Source organism: Pseudorasbora parva, chromosome 17 (genome assembly GCF_024679245.1).
Source record: "Pseudorasbora parva isolate DD20220531a chromosome 17, ASM2467924v1, whole genome shotgun sequence".
Lineage (NCBI taxonomy): Eukaryota > Metazoa > Chordata > Actinopteri > Cypriniformes > Gobionidae > Pseudorasbora > Pseudorasbora parva.
The window spans coordinates 40,870,094-40,897,151 of NC_090188.1; the positions used below are offsets into that span (position 1 = coordinate 40,870,094).

The 27,058-nt window shown below is 39.1% G+C and overlaps 1 protein-coding gene across 1 annotated transcript in view; it reads right to left on the bottom strand.

The window, feature by feature from the left end:
- The window catches only part of LOC137045011 (exportin-5), a 65,024-nt gene extending 38,856 nt beyond the window's left edge, over positions 1-26,168 (bottom strand). The window contains exons 1-14 of the mRNA XM_067421433.1: positions 25,944-26,168; positions 21,130-21,251; positions 16,188-16,260; positions 15,957-16,094; positions 12,278-12,460; positions 12,112-12,138; positions 6,750-6,935; positions 3,834-3,910; positions 3,550-3,579; positions 3,359-3,452; positions 3,184-3,267; positions 2,957-3,082; positions 2,790-2,880; positions 273-401 (exon numbers count right to left, since the gene is read on the bottom strand). Of these exons, the coding sequence (XP_067277534.1) occupies positions 273-401; positions 2,790-2,880; positions 2,957-3,082; positions 3,184-3,267; positions 3,359-3,452; positions 3,550-3,579; positions 3,834-3,910; positions 6,750-6,935; positions 12,112-12,138; positions 12,278-12,460; positions 15,957-16,094; positions 16,188-16,260; positions 21,130-21,251; positions 25,944-26,045 (1,462 nt within the window). The 5' untranslated portion in view covers positions 26,046-26,168. The remainder of the gene's footprint in view (positions 1-272; positions 402-2,789; positions 2,881-2,956; positions 3,083-3,183; positions 3,268-3,358; positions 3,453-3,549; positions 3,580-3,833; positions 3,911-6,749; positions 6,936-12,111; positions 12,139-12,277; positions 12,461-15,956; positions 16,095-16,187; positions 16,261-21,129; positions 21,252-25,943) is intronic.
- Between the last annotated feature and the right edge of the window lie 890 nt (positions 26,169-27,058).

Genomic DNA, 27,058 nt, shown 5'->3' on the forward strand with positions numbered 1-27,058 from the left:
GACAAGGCAAGGGTGATGGGTATATATAAGAGTTCAAATTTGCAGTTTACTGGACAACATAAGCTCTGCAATGAACAATGTCACACTACCATAGCTGTGACAAACAAAACAAACAAAAAACACCATATATTTTATATATATATATATATATATATATATATATATATATATATATATATATATATATATATATATATATATATATATATTTTTTTTTTTTTTTTTTTTTTTTTTACACACCTACCATAAGAAAGTGTATTAACAATACTCACGTGTTGTATTCCCAGTATCTATAGGTGTGTTGATCTGATATTGCGCCCACTCCCTTGCAATTTGAAAAGCCTCAAACGGTACAATTTTACAAGCCAGACGAACTGCTTCCCCCTGCTGAGCCCTGAAAGCTGTGTAACAAATATTGTTTAGGGTTTGACCAAACTGGTGCATATTTTTTAGGTTGTATTAACATTCATTCTATATACATCACAGGAAATGCACTGGTTGGTGGAGGATTTTTTTCTGTTATTCATTTTTCTAACACCAAATTCTAATCAAACCAGATTCATCATCCTCTACAAGTCCTGTCCTCTGCGGTCAGTGAGTGGGCAGAACCTGCTGGTACCATCACAAGGTACAAAATCAATGCGCGCAGCGCGCATGATCCGGTGCGCTATCTTTCAAACCATATATTCTGTCCCCCTTCACAGCCCCTGCCCCTAAACCTACCCATCAAAGGAAACTTTCTGAATTTTTACATTTTCAAAATAACTCATTATGTATGATTTATAAGCTTTTGTACCCATTGGGACCTCAATTTTAGGACCCCACAGTGACACGAGTACCCATGAGTATGTGTGCATTCAGGTTGAAGTCCCAACCAGGCTAGAAAAACATGTACACACACACACACTGAGACAACAAGCTACGGATTGATCTGACTGCACTGACATCTGATGAGACCAGCTAGAAGAGTATCACTGTTTTCTGCAGAGCTGCTTTATAGCCAAATTTAACTACAGGTCCTTCTAAAAAAATTAGCATATTGTGATAAAGTTCATTATTTTCCATAATGTAATGATAAAAATTAAACTTTGATATATTTTAGATTCATTGCACTCCAACTGAAATATTTCAGGTCTTTTCTTGTTTTAATACTGATGATTTTGGCATACAGCTCATGAAAACCCACAATTTCTCTCTCAAAAAATTAGTATATCATGAAAGGGTTCTCTAAACGAGCGATAAACCTAATCATCTGAATCAACTAATTAACTCTAAACACCTGCAAAAGATTCCTGAGGCTTTTAAAAACTCTTAGCCTGGTTCATTACTCAAAACCGCAATCATGGGTAAGACTGCTGTCCAGAAGGCCATCCTTGACACCCTCAAGCGAGAGGGTAAGACACAGAAATACATTTCTGACCGAATAGGCTGTTCCCAGAGTGCTGTATCAAGGCACCTCAGTGGGAAGTCTGTGGGACGGAAAAAGTGTGGCAAAAAACGCTGCACAACGAGAAGAGGTGACCGGACCCTGAGGAAGATTGTGGAGAAGGACCAATTCCAGACCTTGGGGGACCTGCGGAAGCAGTGGACTGAGTCTGGAGTAGAAACATCCAGAGCCGCCGTGCACAGGCATGGGCAGGAAATGGGCTACAGGTGCCGCATTCCCCAGGGCAAGACACTTTTGGGCTACAGAGAAGCAGCACTGGACTGTTGCTCAGTGGTCCAAAGTACTTTTTTCGGATGAAAGCAAATTTTGCATGTCATTCGGAAATCAAGGTGCCAGAGTCTGGAGGAAGACTGGGGAGAAGGAAATGCCAAAATGCCTGAAGTCCAGTGTCAAGTACCCACAGTCAGTGATGGTCTGGGGTGCCATGTCAGCTGCTGGTGTTGGTCCACTGTGTTTTATCAAGGGCAGGGTCAATGCAGCTCGCTATCAGGAAATTTTGGAGCACTTCATGCTTCCATCTGCTGAAAAGCTTTATGGAGATGAAGATTTGGTTTTTCAGCACGACCTGGCACCTGCTCACAGTGCCAAAACCACTGGTAAATGGTTTACTGACCATGGTATTACTGTGCTCAATTGGCCTGCCAACTCTCCTGACCTGAACCCCATAGAGAATCTGTGGGATATTGTGAAGAGAAAGTTGAGAGATGCAAGACCCAACAGTCTGGATGAGCTTAAGGCCGCTCTCGAAGCATCCTGGGCCTCCAGAACACCTCAGCAGCGCCACTGGCTGATCGCCTCCATGCCACACCGCACTGAAGCAGTCATTTCTGCAAAAGGATTCCCCACCAAGTATTGAGTGCATAACTGAACATAATTATTTGAAGGTTGACTTTTTTTGTATTAAAAACACTTTTCTTTTATTGGTCGGATGAAATATGCTAATTTTTTGAGACAGGAATTTTGGGTTTTCATGAGCTGTATGCCAAAATCATCAGTATTAAAACACTAAAAGACCTGAAATATTTCAGTTGGTGTGCAATAAATCTAAAATATATGAAAGTTTAATTTTTATCAAATAATGAACTTTATCACAATATGCTAATTTTTTGAGAAGGACCTGTATACTCACATAATAACCTCTCCCTTCTCAGTATGACCTGAAACATTTAGGGACCATCCTAGAAAGCCTGACCCAGTTTTCCAGCCTGTCAAGAAGTATGTTTAGTGAGATGAAGGAAGTAATACTACTCTATAGGTACTCAAGAACAACATGAGACTGGCAGAAACTGTGTGTGTGTTATGTCCCCATTAACTAACTAGGTACTAACCAATAATAACTCACAGTTAAAGGAGCAGCTGAAATCTTCATCACTATCAAAGTCCACTCTGGAGAATTCACAACCTGGACAATCATTCTTGGAGGGAAATCCAGTCTGTAAAAGGAAATCAGAGCAATTGAGTATGATTGAGTATGATGGCAAATAGTCAAAACTGATACACAGCACTTACTTTAACCAGATTGATCCTTGCCGCTCTTAAATATTTTATGGTCATTTGGCCAATTACAGGATCCTTCGATAAAATTTCATGTCGGAATAAGTTTCCCCAGGTCATTTGTGTGGACGACCTCAGAAACTGTTTGGAGTAATATATAAATACATGATTAAATGTTGAATTCAAGATTTACAAAAAATTCTTAAAGGTTGACCAATGAATGAGTAGCAATGCAGTTCAACCTGGCTGGGATGAGTAGTGAAGGCAAGAAGAGCTTCCATATATTTATTCAGGTTAGCAGGAACTTGTACTTCAACATCTGAACCCTAAAGAGAAACATTAAAATCTTCTGCATTTCTCATAAGAGGAAAAAAGGATAAATCATACACAAAAGTGATGCTCATGCGATCACCTCACCACTAGAGAGCAGATTTGGCTACCCAGGGCACAGAGAACCTGACACAGCCTCTTCAGAAAAGTGTACCTTCTTTCCACAACGGCACCTGATGATCTGAATTGAAGGATCGACAGTTTCGGTTAAAACAGATGTAAACCCAGTTGTTCTAAACTAAACTTGGATTGGTTTCAAGAGAAAAATGTAAACTCACTGGTTACACAAAGCTGCACCATCTGCTGACCTGTATTAAAATAAATTCAAACAGCAGTTTGCAGTCATTCGAACAGTATCAAAGTCATTTGAGCAGGGTTCCTCAAATCTGTTTCTGCAGGGCCACTGTCCTACAGAGTTTAGTTCAAACCCTAATTAAACACACCTGAACAAGCTAACCAAAGACTTCAGAGGCACTAGAAAAGTGCACAGAGGCGAGCTTGAGCTAAACTCTGCAGGACAGTGGAGGAACCCTGATTTAGAATAAGCCAAGACTTTACTTACTGTGCAGCAGACAGGATGTAGTTCATGGCGGCTTCATCAAAGAGTACCATAAATGGCTTCCTCTCTTCCAACTTTCCCTGTGGAAGTGAAGAATTTGCCCAATTAAAAACACTTCAACTGATTACTCAAACATAAACTCTTGACACTAAATTGCACTATATGAACTATAAACCGACTGTTAGGTGTTTTTGACGAACAATATGTAGATGTTTAGTGAGTGAAAATGGATTGTCAAAATGGATTGTTTCTGAATGTCAAAAAAAAAAGACATTGTATGTCTTCAAGTCTTCCTCCTCTATTTCTCTTTTCTTCTTCCCTTTTCTGGTTTTTGCTACTCTGAGTAGTGTACAAATCTTGGCATTTAGGGCACGTTTTGCGCTTTCTTTGCCTCTTCTTGACGGATCGCTTCCTGTACTCCTGAGTTGTAAGTCGCTTTGGATAAAAGCGTCTGCTAAATGCATAATGCCATTTTGTGTTTTACATTACATTGTCTGTAAGCTTTCCTATAGCTCAAACAGTAGAGCATTGCGCTAGCAACGTAAAGGTCATGGGTTCGATTCCCAGGGAGAGCAAGATGTAAAAATGTTTACCTTGAATGCAATGTAAGTCGCTTTGGATAAAAGCGTCTGCCAAATGCATAAATGTAAATGTAAATGTCTAATGAAGCACGTTTTCTCCAGTTACTGATTCACTTGCAGTTGTATGCACCTTTGCGACCTAATTTTCCTTACGTGCACATTATCAAATTTATATTTTATTTAATAACAATTGTTTGAAAAGTGAATGCACTTTTAAATAGTGAATGTCATTTGATTTCAATAAAAGATGCAATGCTTGATTTGTTTTTTAGTTGCTTGTTGCACCCTCTTGTGGGTATAGGAGGCAGTAATTTTTCCCTCTAACATTAAGAGTTGCCTTTATAATTTGAATTTTGATCATATTTAAGGAAGAATTTCAAATTTAGCTTTTCAGCCATTTTGACAGCCCTAATCGATACCATGGAAATATAGAGATTAATATTATCTGTCCGCAGGTTTAATAGGCTGCTGTCACTAAGACTTTGACACACGGCTCCACTACACGGTTACACACGTTTTCTTGCTCAACGGTTTACGTTCACCTAAAACAGAACTGACTGTGCTGACATGAATACTCACCAAGACAGGCATTGTGACATCGAAAATAACTCAAATTAGTACTGAGAGGTTGCTTTATGTGTGCGCACTTTGGGTTTGAGCACAACATCTGCGGAAAATTGTAAAATTACGTGCAATACACACAATCCAATGCCGAAATTCAAGCCCTGTAACACCAACAATATTAATCTGGTGCAAATGAAAAGTGAGTGGGGGGAGGAAGGTTTGTGTAACTCAATGTCGGAGAGATGAGCGAGCAAGAAAGCACAGCTGGTATCGTGTATCTATTCTGCGCAAAATGAGTATGAGAAGCATTTTAGATATTTCAGTATTGATCTGTATCCAAAAAAATAAATAATTGTCAGCACTATATTGCACTTAGTTTATTACTTCAGATGCCTTTTTAAAAGACTACAATATTATATATAAAATTGGACCCACCAAAGTGGATAGAAGGAGTGATTGCGTTTACACCACTGGTAAAATTGCAGGTTTTAAATGTCAAGCCCTGCTGCTAGTTATTAATAGTCTATTTTCCATCATTCATCAAGTTCTTCCAAACACACCCAGTACAGCCCATTTTAATCAACTTTCAAATCTTTTCTTTCTAAAAATGTTTACTGTGTTCAAGGTTCATGTGAAGGGGTAGGGGTGTCTCGATTCTCTTTTGGCTGGAGTTGTAGGGCTAAGGGAAGGGCCATATAGCCTTTCAATCTTAGATTTTTCAGGACCACACTTTGGGCAAAGGGGTATAAGGAGTTTTCCTGCATACATCGATCACTTATGTGTCGCCTGGCTGCCAGTTTCTCCTTATGCTGCGTTCTCACCGCACGCGAATGAATCGTGCTATATGCACAAAGTTGGACGCGTGAACAATTTGAATCCATTCGCTTCATTCGCGCGTGAAATTCGCTTCATTCGCGTGTGACATTCACTACACAACAGACGCGAATTTGCGTCATGGGAGGGGGTTCTGCCAGGCAGCGGCAGTCGGCAGAAAGACTATGCGAGTTAAGGCTGCTCTCACTGGGGTTGATGAGCCCTGAGCTCCGGTGATCGCCTGGGTCTCACACCTCCGAAAACACCAGATCAAATTTTAAATAGGCGCTCTCTTAATAAATAAATCACATATTTGAGCTTTAAACAACTACATTCTCGCCTGAAAACTATTAAAAGTACATTTTGTGACAATACAGTAGTATTTTTAAATTACTCTGGCCTCGGGGTTTCCCCTGTGGGTTTCCCATCCGTCACTTCACCACGTGACAGCAGTAAGCAGGCTTCTCATTGGTTAACGCGGCGCGAATATCCGCCAAAGTTCCGATTTTTCAACTTGAGCGATTCGAGTGTTTTGCGCGAATCGCGCGTTCAAAACGCTCAATTCGCGTGATCATTGCCGCTTCATTCGCGCGAATCGCACCACCTCATTCGCGCGAGTCGCTCCGCAGAATGCCTATTCGCGTCTCTGCATTGACTTAAGATGTAACTCACTCGTGCGAATCGCGTCATTTGCGTGCGGTGTGAACGCAGCATTAGACTAACATTTGAGGGATGAGAACTAATAATTAATAATTCAGTTAAAAAAATACCTGGTCATCCTTCATAACACAGATGATATTTATATCACATATCATCTGTAAACTCTTGCGTCTTCCAAGGCAACAACTGACTCGTTTGTATAACATTGCAAAGAGCTCCATTATCGCAGCACCACAGTAGAAAACAAAACCATACAGCTGAAACAAAACAATTGTATAATGTAAATGAAGCAGCCACTTACTTTCCTACTAATGGCAATTAGCAGACACTCTGCTGCCTCCAACTGAAGCTCAGGTTCGCTCAGCAACAGGCACAAGATCTCCAAAAGACGGCAGTTTTCATTGGTGATGTGGCCAAGAGCAACCCAATCAATGTAGCCAGCCAGAGTGTTGAGAGTGGCCACACCAACTCGCCAGTGAGCTTTTGTCTGGAAGAAAAAGTCAAAAAAACAAAAAACAATTCACAGCTAATTTCATCTGACAAATAAATAACTAGATGGAGAATATAGAGCAGATAGATTACATCAAAAAAAAACTGTAAACATAAATTAAAAACGCTAGTTACGTATGTAACTGTGGTTATGTGAATTGACTGCCAGATACGGTCTAAAGTATATGGAGCTAGAAATATGACAAAATGATCTGAATTTGAATTGTATAAATCTGAATTATTGACAAGTGTAATCTAACAAAATTGAATATTATGTGTTGCATTTTACATAGTTCTGAATTTGAATTTTTTAAAATGTTGAATATAGAACCTTTGAAATTGAACACATCTGAAATGTTTTTATGTCGAAATTGTTTAGACATGTATTTTCAAACAGCAGATATTTTGTTCTGAATTAATCGACTGGAAATATTCAGTTTTTGAAAATACAGATTCAAGATTTCAGATGAAAAAGAAATTCAGATCATCAAATTCAATATTCTAAAATTCAGATCATCAAATTCAATATTCTAAAATTCAGATCATCAAATTCAATATTCTAAAATTCAGATCATCAAATTCAGATCATCAAATTCAATATTCTAAAATTCAGATCATCAAATTCAATATTCTAAAATACACATCATCAAATTCAATATTCTAAAATTCAGATCATCAAATTCAATATTCTAAAATTCAGATCATCAAATTCAGATCATCAAATTCAATATTCTAAAATTCAGATCATCAAATTCAATGTTCTAAAATTCAGATCATCAAATTCAATATTCTAAAATTCAGATCATCAAATTCAATGTTCTAAAATTCAGATCGCAGAAATTCAGATCTTACAGAAAGTAGGCCAGAGGTCATCAGGGAAGAGTAAAGGATGTCAGAAAAATCCAACGGAGCACCATCTGATCATTTCATTTACTATTTGTAATGGAAGAAAGAGAAAAGATCAAACAGCCCTTTATACTTTTTTGTTCATTTTAGATTAATGCACAGAAAAAGAGATTTCGGCTAGATTTCTCATTTTTCGTGCGTGATTTACAAATCGCTGATAAGTGAAGAAAATCTAAGCGTTTGACGTCTTCTGTCGTTCTCCAGGGTTGAATCCAAAATCGCCCCCATAAACCCTCACTATTCCCTACTTTAGTCCACTAATACAGTTAACTCGAAAAAGTGAATGAATGTAGATGAATGAGTTTTCTTTTGGGGGTGGGGGGTGAAGTTGTTAACAATAATAATGCTCTAATGATGCGTGACCTATTTTTTAACAGTCTATGGCGTGACAGTCACAAATCACTGTAGCCCTCGGTTCAAACAAACGGCAGCGCTCATGACATGAACCAATCACCTCTGCTTTACAGCACGAGAGAAATCATGAATGAACACACAGGGCTGACTGTAAGGGCTCCACATTATCTTTGTCTGGGACAAATCAAAGAGGGTTTTACTTTCCCGACAGGACAAATAAAACATTAAAATAACCAGATAATTTATTTATTATTATATTCAATGTAAACAGCGACTGATAATGGAGTGGATCTCTGGTAACAAGTCGCGTTGAGGCTGGCGCTGCCTATCTCTTTGTGAGACATTCGTGGAGAAATCAAAACAAGTGAGCAGCAATCTAAACGATTTCAAATAGCTACATTGCAATCGTGAATTGTGTAGCATAATTCATTATTAGGTACTTACATTTTAGACCATTCAAAAACCTTTTTTTTTCTATTTCAACTATGATTTCACCAACGAATATAGTTCCAAAGGAACAACACTCAGCACGGTGTTTTGAACTGAATGAATCAGCGTTTTGAATGAATCATTTGAATGAACGACTCATGACTCACTCATTAAGACGATCTTTTGCTGCCACCTATTGGCGGTTTAGTTTCATGTTTAAAAGTATCATTGTATTTTTTTATTTGTATATTCAAACATTTAGAACATCAATCTCATAACATTATTCATTGCTGTTTTATTTTTGCAGTTTAAATTAATTAATTTGATTGGTAAAAGCCCTAGTGTCTTACTAATATAACTGCATTTATTAATCAAATGTAAGAATTGAACATGAAATGCATACATTTAATAAGATTTAAAAAAAAAGTATAAAGGGGTTGTTTGACCTTTTCTCTTTCTTCCATTACAAATAGGAAATGAAATGATCAGATGGTGCTCCGTTGGATTTTTCTGACATCCTTTACTCTTCCCTGATGACCTCTGGCCTACTTTCTGTAAGATCTGAATTTCTGCGATCTGAATTTTAGAACATTGAATTTGATGATCTGAATTTTAGAATATTGAATTTGATGATCTGAATTTTAGAATATTGAATTTGATGATCTGTATTTTAGAATATTGAATTTGAGGATCTGAATTTTAGAATATTGAATTTGAGGATCTGAATTTTAGAATATTGAATTTGAGGATCTGAATTTTAGAATATTGAATTTGATGATCTGAATTTTAGAATATTGAATTTGATGATCTGAATTTTAGAATATTGAATTTGATGATCTGTATTTTAGAATATTGAATTTGATGATCTGAATTTTAGAATATTGAATTTGATGATCTGAATTTTAGAATATTGAATTTGATGATCTGAATTTTAGAATATTGAATTTGATGATCTGAATTTTAGAATATTGAATTTGATGATCTGAATTTCTTTTTCATCTGAAATCTTGAATCTGTATTTTCAAAAACTGAATATTTCCAGTCGATTAATTCAGAACAAAATATCTGCTGTTTGAAAATACATGTCTAAACAATTTCGACATAAAAACATTTCAGATGTGTTCAATTTCAAAGGTTCTATATTCAACATTTAAAAAAATTCAAATTCAGAACTATGTAAAATGCAACATAATATTCAATTTTGTTAGATTACACTTGTCAATAATTCAGATTTATACAATTCAAATTCAGATCATTTAGTCATATTTCTAGCTCCATAAAAGTACTAGTGGATAATCGCTGCACCAGCTAGCTAGGTCAAGAATAATAAAAGAACAAAGTCACATCATGACACAGACAGAGAGGTGCCCAGCATCAGAATGCTCTCTCACAGATTCCCAAATGACAAGGAATTGTCAAAAATGTCACAAGCAGCCATATCACCCTGTAGCCCAAGACTGGTTTCCCACTAAAGCTAGGCAGGGCTGAGCCTGGTCAGTACCTGGATGGGAGACCAACTGGGAAAACCAGGTAGCTGCTGGTAGAGGTGTTAGTGAGGCCAGCAGGGGGCACTCACCCTGTGGTCTGTTGTGGGTCCTAACGCCCCAGTATAGTGATGGGGACAATGTATCACGGATGTGGCAACAGCTAACATCACGGATGTGGCAACAGCTAACATGCTTATTTGTTGCAGAAGGACACCATAAGGAATTCTTGCCGGGTCGCTGAAAGTGTCCCAAGCTCCCGAGTCACACGACAAATAGTCAACAACAGAGCTGTCTGTAAGAACTGAGGTACAGAAGCACCAATGTTCGCTGACTCGAATGTGTCATTACAGAAAAGAAACAGCTTGCAGATAGTATTCTCTGCTCGAGTTACATAGGCTACAGACAAATATGCCTTCTTCAAGAAGCACACTTGGGCAGTGTAGATTGCCTTTTAGAGACTCATCTGGTGATAACACCAATACTGTGACTGGCTGTTAAATTTCAGCCATCCATCCTACCCCAATAGAGTCAGCCCTGGCCATTGAGGCAAGAGTGCAGGCTTTGACCTCCTTTAGGCACATTGGGACCTGTAAGAATTCTTTGTCTGTAAGACAAAATCCTTACATGGTGGCATTGTTAACACATTATGAGCAGCTTGTCTGAAGAAAACATTGAATTGAATGGGCTGGACAGGTGATTTGTCAAGACCCAAACGAGCCACCACCATCTGCAGAACAGATAATATATAATGTGGAGTAAATGGGCCTGGCCTGCGCCTGGTGAATGTACAGACCCACTGCTTGAACGACATGCAACAGATAGGCTGGAGAAAACATGGGTGGGTTGAATGACAGGTACCACCCATTCTTTATCAAGAAAATTAAGAGTGTGTCTAAATCTATAGCATGTGGGAGTTGGAAATTACTCTCATCCACATGCGTGTTCTCAGTATGTGTAGCTGACACTGATGGTTGTAGAAACTGAAGATGATGTTTCATCTCCACCATTTCTGAAGAGAGAGTGGTCAAAGTCTTCAAAAGCAAATGTTCAGAAACTTCTGTCTGTGGTAAAGATTTCTTCTTGCTCGGCAGTGCACTTTTGAGCGTGCTCCGGCTGTTGTGCGAGGCTAACAGAAGAGGCTAACTTTGCAAGGCGGAGCTGTCTCTCATTAGCATCCTAAAAATGCAAGCACGGATCAGTCAGAGCCTCCTTCAGGTGTTGAATCTCTAAACATGATGGACATCTATTGTGTCTGTTATCTGGAAGAAGCGTATTCAGACAATTTGCAACTTGAAACAGAGATGACTCGTGTAATACGTGAAAGCGCTACCTAAGCACGGTTGAAACCAGCCACCAGACAGTAGCATGAAGCACAGGGTTTTGACGACACAACAATAAAATATAATAGCATCCACTCACATAGTGGAAAAAGGGAATCGGAGATATCCGTCCTGATGACAGTTAGAGCGCGGCATGGGACGGCGTGAAAAGATGACCTATTATAAGCGAGAAAGCAAATAAAGTCTAGCCACTGAGCTGCTGTAGTGTTTATCCTCGTGTCATCATGGAGAGACTGTTATATTTACTCAACCTATCTTTTTGGCACAATGATTATCTACTAGTGCTTAGCACTGCATCTGGCAGTCAAGAGGAGAAAAACTGAACTTATTTTTTTAAAGAACTTAAATACATTTGCTGCAAAAAGCTATTATGGGGCTAAGCACAACAGCTTCAGACCCTTTTTGGCATCTTACCATCAAATGTGTTTATAAATTAGCCGAGAACAGTTTGATATATTGAAATGCTTACAATAGCTTCATCCATGTTTCACACGGTTCATTTGTTACCCTAGGTAATTAATTAATCCCATAAATTCAAGTTATGTACACTGTGCATTTGAAAATGAGCCTTTGATATTTTGCCCCTAATAAGAACAGTAGTAACCCATACCCCCAATTTTATTATAACTGATAAATAAAGATGAAACGCCCGACTGACCTTCAATTCCAGACCAGCAACGCATTTCTAGAAAACAACATGAAAAAAATCTATTGAAATCTTATGAACATGGCAATATTCTGCAGCATGCACCAGACTGTAGAAAAAGCACACAAATCCTTTAAAAAATGTTTTGCATGTGATCATGAAAGTCTGAAGAACTCACCAACTTGTTGTACTCATTCACATGAAGCTGCAGAATGCTAAGCAGGAAGGTGAAGATGCTGTCCATATTCTGCGTAAGAGTGTGCTGGATATCTCGCCGTCTTTGAGTGGGTAATGTCTGAAATGTGATCACGTCCTCAGCCAACCGCAGCAAGACAAGCATTACGAGTTCAGTCTGAGCATCCTGAAGAGAATTACAATGTGATTTATTCGAATAGACAATGATTATTTTACATGTCATTATTTAGCAGAATCTCAGAACATTCTCACACCAACTCCTGAAGATTCCTGCCAAGTTTAGTTCCAACCTAGCCTAGAAATCTAGACGCACCCTAGCGGCAGCAAATCTAATCTGCCGCGAGTGTCGTCTAGCAACTCTCAATACCCTTCTGAGCTGTAAACGCTTAACTCTGGTCGGGCCAATCACATCGTGTATAGAGTCGGTGGGCGGGGCCATAATGACGACAGCCGAGTTGTGCTTGGGTGCTTCTAGTAAACACAGAAACTGGCGAACGGCGGTCTTTCGAATCAGCTTTGACCGCGACTCTGGAAGACTTGGAGTTAAGCTTTTCTCTGAGAAAAGAACAAAGAACGGCACTGAAGTCATCCTTAAAAAGGGAAGATGTGTTCGGCGTTTTGCTGACCGGATACGGCGAATGTTAAATCTGTCAGCGAGCTCTGCTTCACCTTCGTTGCTCTGGTTGGTGTAGCGCTATCCTATCGCGTGCAGAGGGAGTTTGAAAGACAACCATTTATCCGCCCCCCGGATTGAGCTGTCAATGGTGAGTTTCCAGACCAAACATCTTGATGTGGGTCTGACTTGTCAGGCTAGTTGCAACCAGGTGTCAAATATAAAAATTTCACTGATTTGTACACGTCCTCTGTTTTTTTAACAAATCATTGCAGCAGTGCGCTAATGTGTTTATTTTCCTGTTTTTAATGTGTATCTTTTGATTATGTAAAAATATCACAATATTTGTTTTAATCTTGATTGAAATGATTGTATCTCTGTTCTTGTTACTTATTAAACTGAATGTACTGAAACTTAAACTGAACCGAATATTAAACCTAAAACTTTTGAAAATTCTGTCATTAACTCTTCACCCTCATGTCGTTCGAAACCCGCAAGACCTCCGTTCATCTTCAGAACACGAAGATATTTTTGAAGAAATCTGATGGCTCAGAAAGACCTCCATTGGCTTAGATACGGCACGTCTTCCTCTGCTTGTAAATAAAGTTCTTCGCTTACGAGTCATATTATTGTAGAGCCGCTGTAGTGAGATGGGCTTTGTAACGACGTCTTTAGTGCCTTTATGGGTCTTGAGAGAGGAAATGACATTGGTGTCAATGAAGGCCTTTCTGAGCCATCGGATTTCAACACTAATATCTTCATCTGTGTGTGAAGATGGACGGAGGTCTGACGGGTGTCCAACGACATGAGGGAGAGGAATTAATGACTAAATTTTCCCTTTTGGGTGAACGAACCCTTTAAATCACTTTTTTTTTGTTAATCTGTTAATTAAGCGAAATATTTTTCTTGCGGTCCTATTTATTTTATATAGTTAACTTTATTCTGTTTTTCTCGTTCACAGAACGCTGAAGGTACTTGATGCGGCGATGTGTGAATTCTCACTCTCAAAAAACATTTGTGGTATTTTTAATTAACTTTAATTTCTAAATGAACAGAATGCTCATTACAATTCTCCATCAGATTTACTACATTGCTACAAGCTAACTAAAAAAACGTGTGTACCCGAGCCAAGACCTAATGTGAGATTTGACGCAGCCACCACTCGCATTCATACCAATACCATACCATCCATTGTCTCCTCTCCACCAATCAGCTGGTGTGTGGTGAGCGTTTTGGCACAATATGGCTGCCGTCTCATCATCCAGGTGGATGCTGCACATCGGTGGTGGTTGATAAGGAGACTCCCCCTTTTGTGTGTTTTCTCTATGTTCATTTCATAAATGAGACCCATTTTGTTTTGACTCAAGATTATGTAGCTAGGGTGTTTTTTGGGGGCAAGTGTGGCAATTTCCCTACTGTGGTGTAAAGTAAAAATAAAAAAACTAGCCAGGGACTGGGGCTGCAAATTAGCCCTAGGCTAGAACCCTATATGTGGAGCATCGGCTGCTTGAAACTGTACAATGTTTTGTCTGCATTGTCCTTGTCAAGTAAACTAATAAATAAATAAATAAATAAATAAATAAATAAATAATATACTTATGAATTAGGTGTGACCCCTAATAGTCGAAGATTCGATGCATCGATATGCAGGACCAGATTAGACCACTGATCTCATGGTCGAATCTTCGCGGGTGTTATGAAACGAGGATCATACCATTTTGGCAATATGGGGGTGCTCAATATTAGTGTTATAAAGACGTGTCGCGGCGCTGAGTGATTGCCCCTTTAAGGGCACTGAGCTTCGCACCGGACGCGCCGCGCCTTTAAAATTCGAACACATATACACCGACGGCGGCATTCGACGCCTGTCCACGGCGATTAAATGTAGATTTCCCTCAAATCATGAATGTACATACTGATTTCACCCTGTGCTACAAGATACACTCATCGTGCAGCTCTTCTGTCAGAAGTCGATTCAAATTTGAGCTTGCGCGTATATAATGTTCACGTCTGCCTGGTGTGAGATAGCCTACCTGAGACGGCGCTGAGCTTCAGTCCGGTGTGAGACCCCCTTTAGGCACAATCGGCTTAAGAACGTGCATATAAACGCACTCAAAGTGTTCTTTTCCTCTCTAGGCAGGTATTTTTTTAGGTTTATTTATCAAAATGTTCTTTTATATATTTGTGTGATGTTCTGTGTTTCGATCGCGGCTTTTAAATGTTATGAGAGAACGGTTCATTTACGAATGTGTAGTGTAGCCTAGTTTTGATCACTTTATTAAAAGTGTGTAAAGTAAAATAAAAATAGTCTTAGCCTCCAGCTGACTAGTGTCCTGCCCTTTGTTTATACCATTTATTTTTTTCCGGTCTATGGTTTACACACACACAGATGATTCGACTATCGGTCGCCCATAGAGAGATTTGAAAATTCTGATTCGAATGTGTAATTCCTTAGTCGGGGACACCCCTATTATGAATGAAATATTCATTTTCATTTATTTTTCAGTGCAATTGTTTTACAATATAGCTATTACTATTATTATAAAACAATAATAATAATATTTTTTTTATTATTTTTTTATATTCTAATTGTTCCTAAACATAAACATAATTCCTATATTTAAGCTTCCTTAAACACCAGTGTGAATGTAATGTAAGCTTAGACACTAAATCAACTAAAAATGTAAAAGCAAACAACAAAAAAGTTGAATCCCCTTAAAAATGTAAGTACAGGGAGGTCAATTTACAGAATTAATTGTTTGTTTAATTTTACACATGGGTTAGAACTCTAAATTTAGAAATCTCAGAGTGCATCAGCTTGATTAAATTAACTTTAAAATGTACAAAATTTCCCTCCACATGAGCCTTGGACACGGCACCTCCCTACTGTGCCTGAAAAAAATATTATGGGAACATCCATTCTTCACCAGAGACCAGTTTTATGGTTTTGAATGTGCTTTGTATTTTTTGGAACTAAACTCTGACAGGATGGCATAACTTCAGGATCAAGCCGCCCTGTCCTACAACATTAAGCCAAAGCTCTTGTTACCCCCATAGCAGTCAGGGCCTCCATCTCCTTCAGCATGTCGGGCCAGTGCTGCGGCCACTCTCTCTTGATCATCTCAACTACTATTCGTGAGAGCGCATCCTTTACATGACATTCCTCTTGCAGAATCGGATGTGTACCCTAACACAGGACATTAAGCCATATAAATAAATAAGCAATCGCCATAACGCATTCAATAAGAAGATTGAGTAGAGACACTTCTAAGATGCTCACATTTGACATCAGGCCCATAGTGCAGTTCTTCAGCTGGAGCTTTTCTTGCGGTGCCATGTTATTCCACCGAAACCTGTTCATAGAAGAATGTGTTCAGTTTAGTGTTCAATGTTGTTCACTATAGCTATATTTCCATCCATTCATTCATTATGGGATATTGCATTAAAAAACTTCAATTGAGGTGGATATTTTTTATCAGTAAACTTAGCGCTTTTACAATGCCGATTGTTTCAAAGCAGCTTCACAGTGTTGAACAGGACAATATTGCAACAAAATTTTGATTTGGCTGTAGTCGTTCTGGAGAAAACAGTGATATTATCAGCTCATTTCAATTTATCATATAGCAGAGGTGGGGGACTCGAGTCACATGACTCACATGACTTGACTCGAGTCAGACTCAAGTCGCACATTTTAGAACTTGAGACTTGCTTGACAAAAATTAATTAAAGACTCGACTTGACTTTGACTTGACATTCATGACTTGAGACTTGACTCAGACTTGAGTTAAATGACTCGGAATAACTTGTTTTTGTAAATAAATATGTTTTTGAACGCACCGCAACCTAACCTCGGCGCAGTAAAAAGTCCCGGCCGAAACATCTTCCCTCGCATCTCCCTATTGACAGAAATGAGTGAGTGAGGGGGAGGTGTGAGGAAAGATGTTTCGGCCGGGACTTTTTACTGCGCCGAGCCGAAGTACTCTCAGAAGTGCTATTCCGCCATACATTATAGTTCTCCTTTTTAATCCGATTAGAAACGCGCCACGTTTTATTTTGTCACCATACTTGATCGTTCAACTACTCGTGTAACTGTATTTAAATAGGGGAAACGTGGAGGTGTTTGGTACTTCTAACTTGATCTCTGTTTGATACCATAGTGAATGAGCTGGGCTTAGTGGGCTAAGCTAAATGCTATCAGATCGTCACCGCGCGTCAGAGAGATTAAGTGCACGCACTGAGACGAGAGAGGTATGTATCAACTCGTTTTAGTTAAGGGAATAACAGTTTAATATGAAAAAGCGGTGAAGTAACCCTTTAAAGAATGTGATTGGATAAAAGGGTTAGCCTAGCCTGGATACCAGCCGAACTTAGCCCTGCCCACTAATTTTTTAGGTCGGGTGGTTCGGTCTGGCCTTGCTCCATAGGGGAGTGATTATCCCCAAACAGAAACTGTTCGGACCAATGAAATCATCAGGGCGGGCTTTAGACGATGACGGACAGATGATAAACAGTAACGTAATCATCACGTCAACAAAGGGGCTTGGATTATATTTACTCGAATCCTAAACGGAGAGCTTGTTTGTATCTGCATTCACCTTCACTATTTCTCTCTGAAATGATGATCATGTTGGATAAGTACTCTGTGTATCATTAAGTTCTTAAAAAAATTTACAACACCGGCAAAGATCGTTTATTTTAGCACGTGCAGACAGGGTTGCCAAGTTTTTACAACAAAACCCGCCAACCACTAGCCCAAAACAATAGCTTCTCGGGGGGTTCTCTGGGAAAAAATGGCGTTTGGGGGGTAAAATGTGTGTTATTTTGGCAAGGTTGCCTGCTAAAATTCGCACTCATGGGTCTATATATCACATAATAGTCGCTTCAACCCGCGGACATAGAAAACAACCCACGGAAAAAAATGCAGACTTGGCAACACAGTGCAGTTGAGCTCTGTTGACATTTGACAATGCGTCACTTCGTTGCTCTGATTGCTTGTAGGTCTGTCCAATTGATGTCTTTCCTGGTTCGATTGAACACGCCCCATAATCACAGCCCAATGGAGCATCAGACTCATATTCTGACTAAAATTAAAGGGGGGGTGAAACACTCAGTTTCAGTCAGTGTCATGTCAATCTTGAGTACCTATACAGTAGCATTGCATCCTGCATATCTCCGAAAAGTCTTTATTTTTTTAATAATTATATAAGAAAGATGCGCTGTTCCGAGTCTTTCCGAAAAAAGCCGAGGGGGTGGGGGCGTGTCGTGTGGGTGGAGCTAAATAATGACGTGTGCAGCAGCTCGCTGTGTGTTGAGTCGAGTGCGTCGTAAAGCTGTGTCATCCCTAACAGCGGGAAAAAAACTTTATTCAAAATAAAAATATGGCTTTTAATCAGATACAGCCATACATCTATGATCCGGAATCAGACCCAGAGGCTGAAGTTGAACAGGAGCAGCAGCAAAAACGACTAGAGCAGGACGTCTGTATGTGGTAAGTTACAAGTTATACACTAACTATATAAAATGCTTAGCGGCTTGTGTTATTTACATATTTATACTTGAATTATATCGTCGTATTTTTGTCTTTGAAGGTGTACATGTGGGAAGTGCAGTTGTGCACGTGTGTTTGTGTGTTTACGCGTGGTTTGTGTAGACAGTAAGCGGACTAAAAAAAACACAGACATTTGAAGCAGTCTCACTCACCCTTCTAACGTTGGGACTGCTCCATCCTTCAGCATTAGGCGATTGGAAAAGCCGGCGTCAAGCTGGGCCTTGTTTATGAAACAGTCGGCACCGAAATGCAGCGAACAGATATAAACATTCGCGCAACTCAGTTGCTGATCCGGAAAAGCAAATTCCATCCACTGTTGCCTTACCGCGGGGTTTTTGGAGAATCTGTGCAGGACTGTCTTGGTCTGGCAACCAAAAACGCACTTTTTTGGTGACATTGTTATATGCTATGTGTAATTGTCACCTGTCCAGCATCCTACAAACCAGCGCTTTGATGGGCGTAGGCTGTTGCTTTCGCTCTCTCCCTCGCTCTCTCTCACTCGCTTCCGGTAGAATTGTCCGTAAGGCCCATACAAGGAAATTCCGCCCCCACTAACGTCAAAGGGGACGCATGATCTCAAAAAACTTGCCGAAACTTATGACTAACCGGAAGTAGTATTTTTGACAAAGAAATACTCCCATCAAACGTCCACCTTAACTTTTGAAACTTTGTCTATGTTTAGTATGGGATTCCAAGTCTTTAACAGTGTAAAAAGATCAGTATGCATGAAACAGCATTTCACCCCCCCTTTAAGTATGACCACGTCAGGCTAGGATTAACCAGCAGACCAATCACATCGTGCAGCATCTCAAATGTTGGTTTGATGTTTCTAAAAGGCCTGAGTTAAAGTCTGTCATCAGAAAGTTTTGGTTTAACTCCCTCCCAGAAGTGTCACACAGAATTGTGTGCTCAAACACCTGCATCCAAACGCAAGATAACATGACAGTGCTTTTTGCGTTTCGTCTGCACACAAAAAAAGAGCCAGTTGCTTTACCGATTGCAGAAAGTTTCCCAGATGTCTTGTGACAATTTACCAGGAAGTGACACTTTTATTCTCTTGAACACATGAGGTGGAAACAGTACTTTATGAACACATTTTACATGCTATGCTGGTTAAATTCACAACTTTGGATGAAAACATAGCTATTTATTAGGGCTGTGTATTGCCAAGAATCTGGCGATACAATACGTATCACGATACAGGGGTTACGATACGATATATTGCAATATATTGCTATATTGTAAGAGAGGCAATATATTGCAATATATTGCGATATTGTAAGAGAGGCAATATATTGCAATATTTCTTTTTTGTGTGTTTTTGTTTTTTATAATTTAAAAGAATAAAGAACACAACCATAAGCCTAAAACACGAGACAAAGTATTTTATTTTATTAATACAGTATCATTTATATCACTTATCATATGCAATGTGCAATCTAAATTAAGGGAAATGTAAAGTGACTGCAGGATTCTTTATGTGTATATGTTTTAAAGGTTCACAGTATAGCAGTGGCTATTTAACAACAGGAAGTGCAGTCCATTTCATGACTGAATGACTGTTTGTTTTATATTTAACACAGTAGCCCCGATCACATAGAACGCGTTTTTGCAGCGAGAAGCCTTTTTTGAATGGATTTCGGTTGGCTGAGAGCGTTATGCGCCCTGGGCGCCTCGCGTTTCTGAAGGAGCGCTCCGAGCGCATGAAGTTGAAAAAAAGTCAACTCTGAGCAGAAAAGCGTGCAACATCATCGCGCTTATGTTCTGTTGTCCAATCGAATGAATGAAGAGACGGGCCTTCCGTTGTGTTGACCGTTACATTGATTTGACTGACAGTACAGCTGATTCGGGGGTTGCCTAGAAACATTAAAGTGCACTGCTCATTTTTGAATGAAAAAACGCCGACCAAAAAAGGGAGTGCAGTGCGCCTCGCGTTTTCGAACCTGAAAAACGCGTTCTGTGTGATCGGACCCTAAAGCTGTTTTCTATAAAGCAGTCTATTGTATAAAGTGCTATTTCAAGTAACGTTACTGAGCTGCAGAGCTGGTGCATCCATATCCACATTGCTATTATCTTTCGTTCTCCTGCCACCGCTGTCAGTTTTGGAGTGTGTTTATTTTGTTACTGAGAGGAAAGCGTGCAGGACATTCAGGACGTCAGGATGTTAAGCGAGCTCTCTGTTTCAATGTGTTTCCCGAGTATTAGATTATAACTTGGCCTATTTTGCAAACAAAATGATTCTTGTCGATTTCCTTAGTGGCTTCTTTATAGCTGAAGCCAACATGAGTCCACACTTCAGCTCTGTATACTGCAGGAGCGGGATAATGCTATCGTCTTGAGAGCTGGGTTTGCTAATGTAAACACTAGCACTTTCACCTTGCGCTTCTCCGACTCCGCGTCAGTTATACGTTCTGAGATAACACTGCCATCTAGCGGTTGGGTGTTATACAGTCTGTGGTTTAAACCGAACACAAAGCCATGAAACTTGGATGTAAATAAATAAATATATAAATATCGATACAGCGTTTTTGAGAATCGATACAATATCGCCAAACATAATATCGCGATATTCACGTGTATCGATATTTTCTTACACCCCTACTATTTATGTACACACATTTACACACACACACACACACACACACACACACAGAGAAGTGTTTTAGACACTTACTTGACTACATGCTCCAGTATCTGCAGCCCAAAGTGTCTGACCACTGCAGTCTGTGATTTCTCCGCTAACTGAAGACCACATTCAACGCAGAAGGGACTTTTCTCTTTGAAATCTTCAATAAACTATAACAATAAAGAAACATATTAAAACATTTATCAACAGCATTTAGTAGGGCTGCAACACAAAATACATGGGGCAGTATGTACCTCAGTTTGAGACTTTCATTCATCATTAGAACACAAATGAAGATCTAATGAAATCTGAGAGATTTCGGTCCCTCCGTTGAAAGCTAACTCAACTACCACTTCGATACACTAAAAAGTTCATAAAGAGATCATAAAACTAATCCATATGAATTGAGCGGTTTAATCCAAGTTATTTGAAGAGTCTCAATCATTTTATATGATGAACAGTTTTATTTTAGGCTTTAATTCACACATAAACATTCATCAACTCACACATCAGTTATGGTAAACAGAAGCTCAATCATGCTTACTTAACATGTGAACCAATGAGATTCATCCTCCTGTTTCACAGCAGAGATGGGGGACTCGAGTCACATGTCCATAATCACCATAATTACAGCTACATTTCCATTTTAAGCAACAGTGGGGCAAAAAAGTATTTTTAGTCAGTCACCAATTGTGCAAGTTCTCCCACTTAAAGCTACACTGTGTAACTTTTTTAGTTTATTCTTAGCTAAAAACACTTAGTTCTTATTATATGCTCATTAAAGGTGCACTATGTAGTATTTTTGCAGTAAAATATCCATAAACCACTAGGCCGGTGTTATATATTTTGTTCAGTTGAGTACCTACAATATCCCAGATGTTTCCAACTATTTGTAAATTGTGAGAAAATTGCTATTTTAACTAATGACCGTGACGTTTCAGCATTGCATTTGAGGGAGTCGCCTGTCAATTGCGTCATATCTGCGTTACCCTCGGTTTCGGCTTTTATTTGGCAGGAGCGCTTTACTCTTAGCAGTGTGAACAAGTGAACGCACGGAGTAACGTCATAACATCGTTTTAAACACACTTAAATGTATCTAATATGATAAAGAGAGCTCCATTACCTCAAAATCATAACCGGAAGAGTGGATCTGTGCAGGCGCCCGGCGACTGTGTCCCGTCCCGTCATAATAAAAGTCCCGGTATTCGCAAGGCGGGTATTTGTTTAACAATCGCTCCAGCAGCCGTGCTCAGCTCCACAACACTCGGTCCTGCTCTGCTTTAGACTACAGTAACGTTAATAACCACATGCATGAACGTGATTTCTGCCCGAGTCCCATTTTCCACCGGCTGTGATGAGAAGACCACATCTCCCAAGATGCTGCGCTCACACTTTGCGTCATCAAACTACGCATTTGTTTTGAATAGGCCCCTCCAGTGGCCGGAAAGCTGCATAGTGCACCTTTAATGTATATTTACTTCTTTCAAGTAATAAAGTATTCTCGTAAGTTTATAATATGCCGTTGAAAATACATACGGGTGAGGGGTTCGAATGCCGGTCGCCATGTTGCTCCTCCATCTTGAAAGTACATTAGCCAAAGAGGGACATACCCATAAATTCAAGCTTCGCCTTTCGCGTTTTAACACTCGATGGCACCGTGTCGAATGTGAAGAGGGGGATTGCCATGTTAATCTTGGACTTAATTGGCCACCGTAGGAGTTAAAACGAAATCAGAATTGAGAGGAACAGAAACTAGTATTAACTGGATGGTCAGGTATATTACACCTCTAGATGGGGGAAAATATCACACAGTGTAGCTTTAAAGGGTCATGAAACCCCCTCTTTCAGCTCAAATCCACCTCGTAATCTTTTTGAAAAATGCTACTTAAATGGGCGTGCATGCCCGTGAAAAGAGGGGAGGGGGTGGGTGTGGCAGAGCGAGGCAGGGGAAGAAAGAGGGGGGCGAGCAACTGTCATCTATCAGTGCAGAGCAGTGGCCCATGCCAAATCTCAACAAAAATATGGGGTTAAACGTAACGAAATGCAGGATTTTTAAAGCTGGCAAAATTAAAGTCCAATAAAATACACTGACAACCGTCTGTTTGACCATTTAAAGTAACCGAATGCCTTGCTACATATATTAGATTAATCGGAATTGTTTAAAATATAGAAATGCATACACAATTATTATTGTCATTTATAAATATAGAATTATGTTTGTATACACAGTATAAATGCATATTTTTTTAAAGAAAAAAAAAATGATCGAAAAAAACAACAACCGTTATGTACATATAGCCGAGATCTAACTTACGCGCGTCCCAGAACACCCATAATAAAGATGGACAGCGACAGTGAAGACTACAGTAAAAGCAGTACAGAGGGCTCTGCTGAGGTGGAGGACTTTTCTCCTCCTGAAACCCCAGGGGAAGATGGTTCAGATAGAAAAGTCCTCCGGACTTGGTACAGCATTGCCGGCAAGACGCAAACTGCGTTGCTGAGCAAAACCGAAGTCCACCTGTCTCCAGTTCTCGTAACTTTCATTCGAAAAATGTTTGTTACACACATAAAGCTTTGAGGTGTCGCTAGTTGATGGCCAACCAACCGCCCGCAGCCAGAGACTAGCCCTGGCAGCATCGCGGGGAAAGCCATGCAACACACCAGAATCTTTACACCAGGGAAACAAACACTTACGACCCATCATAAACTCCTCTCATCTACTCCGTGAACACGCAGACTGTCACTTCTGTCATTTGAAAGAACCACGTGCTGTCATGAATAATTAAGAGACGGTGTCTTCTCATAGGATAAGAAAACTCAGTCTCATTAATAATAATGAGACACCGATGCGTCACGTAGCACTATTAGAGCGATGGTACGTCACAAGCTGTGACGTGGACGCAATGTAGTTTTTAAACCCGGAAGACGAAAATAGGGTGAAAAACATAAAAATTGACCAGATTCCCCTTTTAATTAAATCTAACAGATGCTAACATTATGTTCAATGATGTTCAACACACATACCTCTGTTAAAATCTCAAAAATTTAGCTGTAGGGTTTCATGACCCTTTAAAAAGACGAGAGGCCTGTAATTTTTATCATACCTCCTTCCAATCAGCAAGGGCATTGAAGATGAAATGTGGCTGGGTCTTTCAGCATGAAAATTATCCCAAACACACTGCCCGGGCAACGAAGGAGTGGCTTCGTAAGAAGCATTTCAAGGTCCTGGAGTCTCCAGATCTCAACCCCATTGAAAATCTTTGAAAATCTGTGTTTCCCAGCGACAGCCCCAAAACATCACTGCTCTAGAGGAGATCTGCATTGAGGAATGGGTTAAACTATCAGCAGGTGGCGGCTGACATTTGACCTCTGTCATTGTCAACAAAGGGTATAACAAAGTATTGAGACACTTTGCTGAAACGTTTTTTTACTGACCAAATACTTAATTTTCCACCATAATTTGCAAATAAATTCTTTAAAAATCAGACAGTGATTTTCTGGATTTTATTTTCCTTCTCATTCTGTCTCTCATAGCTGAAGTGTACCTATGATGAAAATGACAGGCCTCTTTCATCTTTTTTTAAGTGGGAGAACTTGCACAATTGGTGGCTGACTAAATACATTTTTGCCCCACTGTAGTTTTAATTTTTATTTATTTTTAAATTTTTAGAATTGTATTATATTAAAGCTGAATGAGGACACCTTATTTGAGTAGAAATGCATATTGCATTTTTTGTCGCAAATAAAACTCACATAGTCCATAACTACTGTAGTTGTAGCTAATTTTAATATTTAAATTCAGTTCAATAATTAAAGATTTGTATGACTTGACTTGCTTGATTCTCACAAAAATCAACTTTGACTTGCTTGAGACTTATTTGTGACTTGCACACGTGTGACTTACTCCCACCTCTATTATGCAGCACGTTCCAGCTTCAGGAAGAACCAGAGAGGTTTGTTCTCGTCCGTCAAGCAGTTTTGGCTGAACTTCTGTTCATGTTCACTGATCATGTTTAAATGTGGATAAAAGCCTCAATTATATTCTGTTCATCACAAAGCGATTGTGAACGTTTCTCTTACGAAAAATTGGACTAAACCACTTAATTCATGGATTCGTTTAACAATCTCTTTATGAACTTTTTGAAGTGTCAAAGCGTCAGTTGCATAGCAGTCAAGGCAGGGGCAGAAATCTCAGATTTCATCAAAAGAATCTTCATTTGTCTTCTGAAGATGAGCAAAAGTCTTACAGGTTTGGAATGAGGGTGAGAGAAATATTTCATGGATACTATCAATATAACTTTTTTCATAATAATTTATAATAATAATAATATTGTTTTAATTTAAATAAGTTTAAATCATCCTGCGAGTCTGCTACCAACTTTTAAGTTTGCTGAGGAGGGCCCCCTATTGGCCCCTGGTCCCCTAGAGAACGACTGGTCTGCGAAGTGTTGATCTGCAATGTTTATTATTTATTGATTTATTTAAATTTTGGACTTGCAATGCCAATAATATCATCTGTGTCATTGTGTGCATCTGTGTCCACTCTGCTAACGTTGCATCCCTTGAGTAAATGATCATGTGAATGTGCATACAATATTTTATGTATGCGTGATACATTACACAATATCGCGTATTGCACACTTCTTTATGCGTCCTAATTGATATCGATAAGGTTATAAATCAACATAAAGAGCATATAAACATAAAATAAGATTACGACTTGATCGTTTGAATAGACATGAATGGAATGAAAACGGGAGTTGCCATAACAATGTTATTCAAATGGGACCTCCATAATATGGATACACATATCAGTACATACATAATAACCTTTTAATAGTATTTTATAGATGATAATTTACCTTAAGGGCCTCCAGGCGGTATGTCTGACTGGATTCTGCCTCCATCATCACATTCACTGCCTTTATAAGCTCATCGCACAAAGCGCGTGTCGGTTCAGCCATGGCTTTTAAACACGTCCAGGAGATGGGATGTAAAACGCCAGTAGACTAGTAAAATGTTATTGCACGCTTGGCTACTAGTTCAGCCTCTATGGATGTGCATTAAACAAAACGTGGTAGGTTTGTGCCGCTGTGGACCGCCTTAATCAAGATGGCGGAAGTTCCATGAATTCTGGGGATTGTAGTTTTTTTTATTTATGTTTTTGACAAGTTAGTTTTACATTCACTGTATATGCGCCTTTTTGTCTCTGTTCCTATTGATACTAGGCCTACATTATCTTTCTTTTTCAAACATAGACCAGATGGCTTGATTTTATCGTAGAAAACAAAAACGGAAATTTTACTATTTTACAAGTTCAGCCTGTTCTTGTTATAGCCTATTAAAATCCCCATCAAATCAAAATGTAACATTTTTGGCTTTTGAATAGGCTAAATACTAGCCTATATTACAATAGGCTACATCTTAGCTAGGCCTACATATGTTCCAAAACAATGACATAACCTAATTCGCATTTAGAATATAAAAGAATTCAAAACGTACATCTCTTACATACGCCAATATCAATGAAGACATATCACTCACTTCAGCTTCTCATCAGATTTTCTACAATCTAAATCAGAATCTAAAGCGTTCTGCCCCATACATTAGCCTTGAAGTTGCAAACATGGAACGATTATAAAGTTTGCTTCAATAAAGTTTCACATTAGTGTCACGCAAACCTTGTTTGGTGCAGTTGGAATAGTAACCGAGTTGAGACACCCATCCGTAATGCTGTAAAGCTGCCTAACCAGTTCATTGCACACGTAAAATACCCTTTAAAAATACAAATTCAACTGTTTTCATTTCATTCAACATTCAGTATTTCATTAGATTTTTTTGTTTAGTTTAGAAGTACTTAATTTATAAAACATTGTAGGCCTGCAGTAATGGCAAACACAAGACACAATAATGAATTTTAGTTCATCATGTTAATAGTAGGCTAACAGTAGAAAAGTGGAGTGGCAGTAAAAAACAT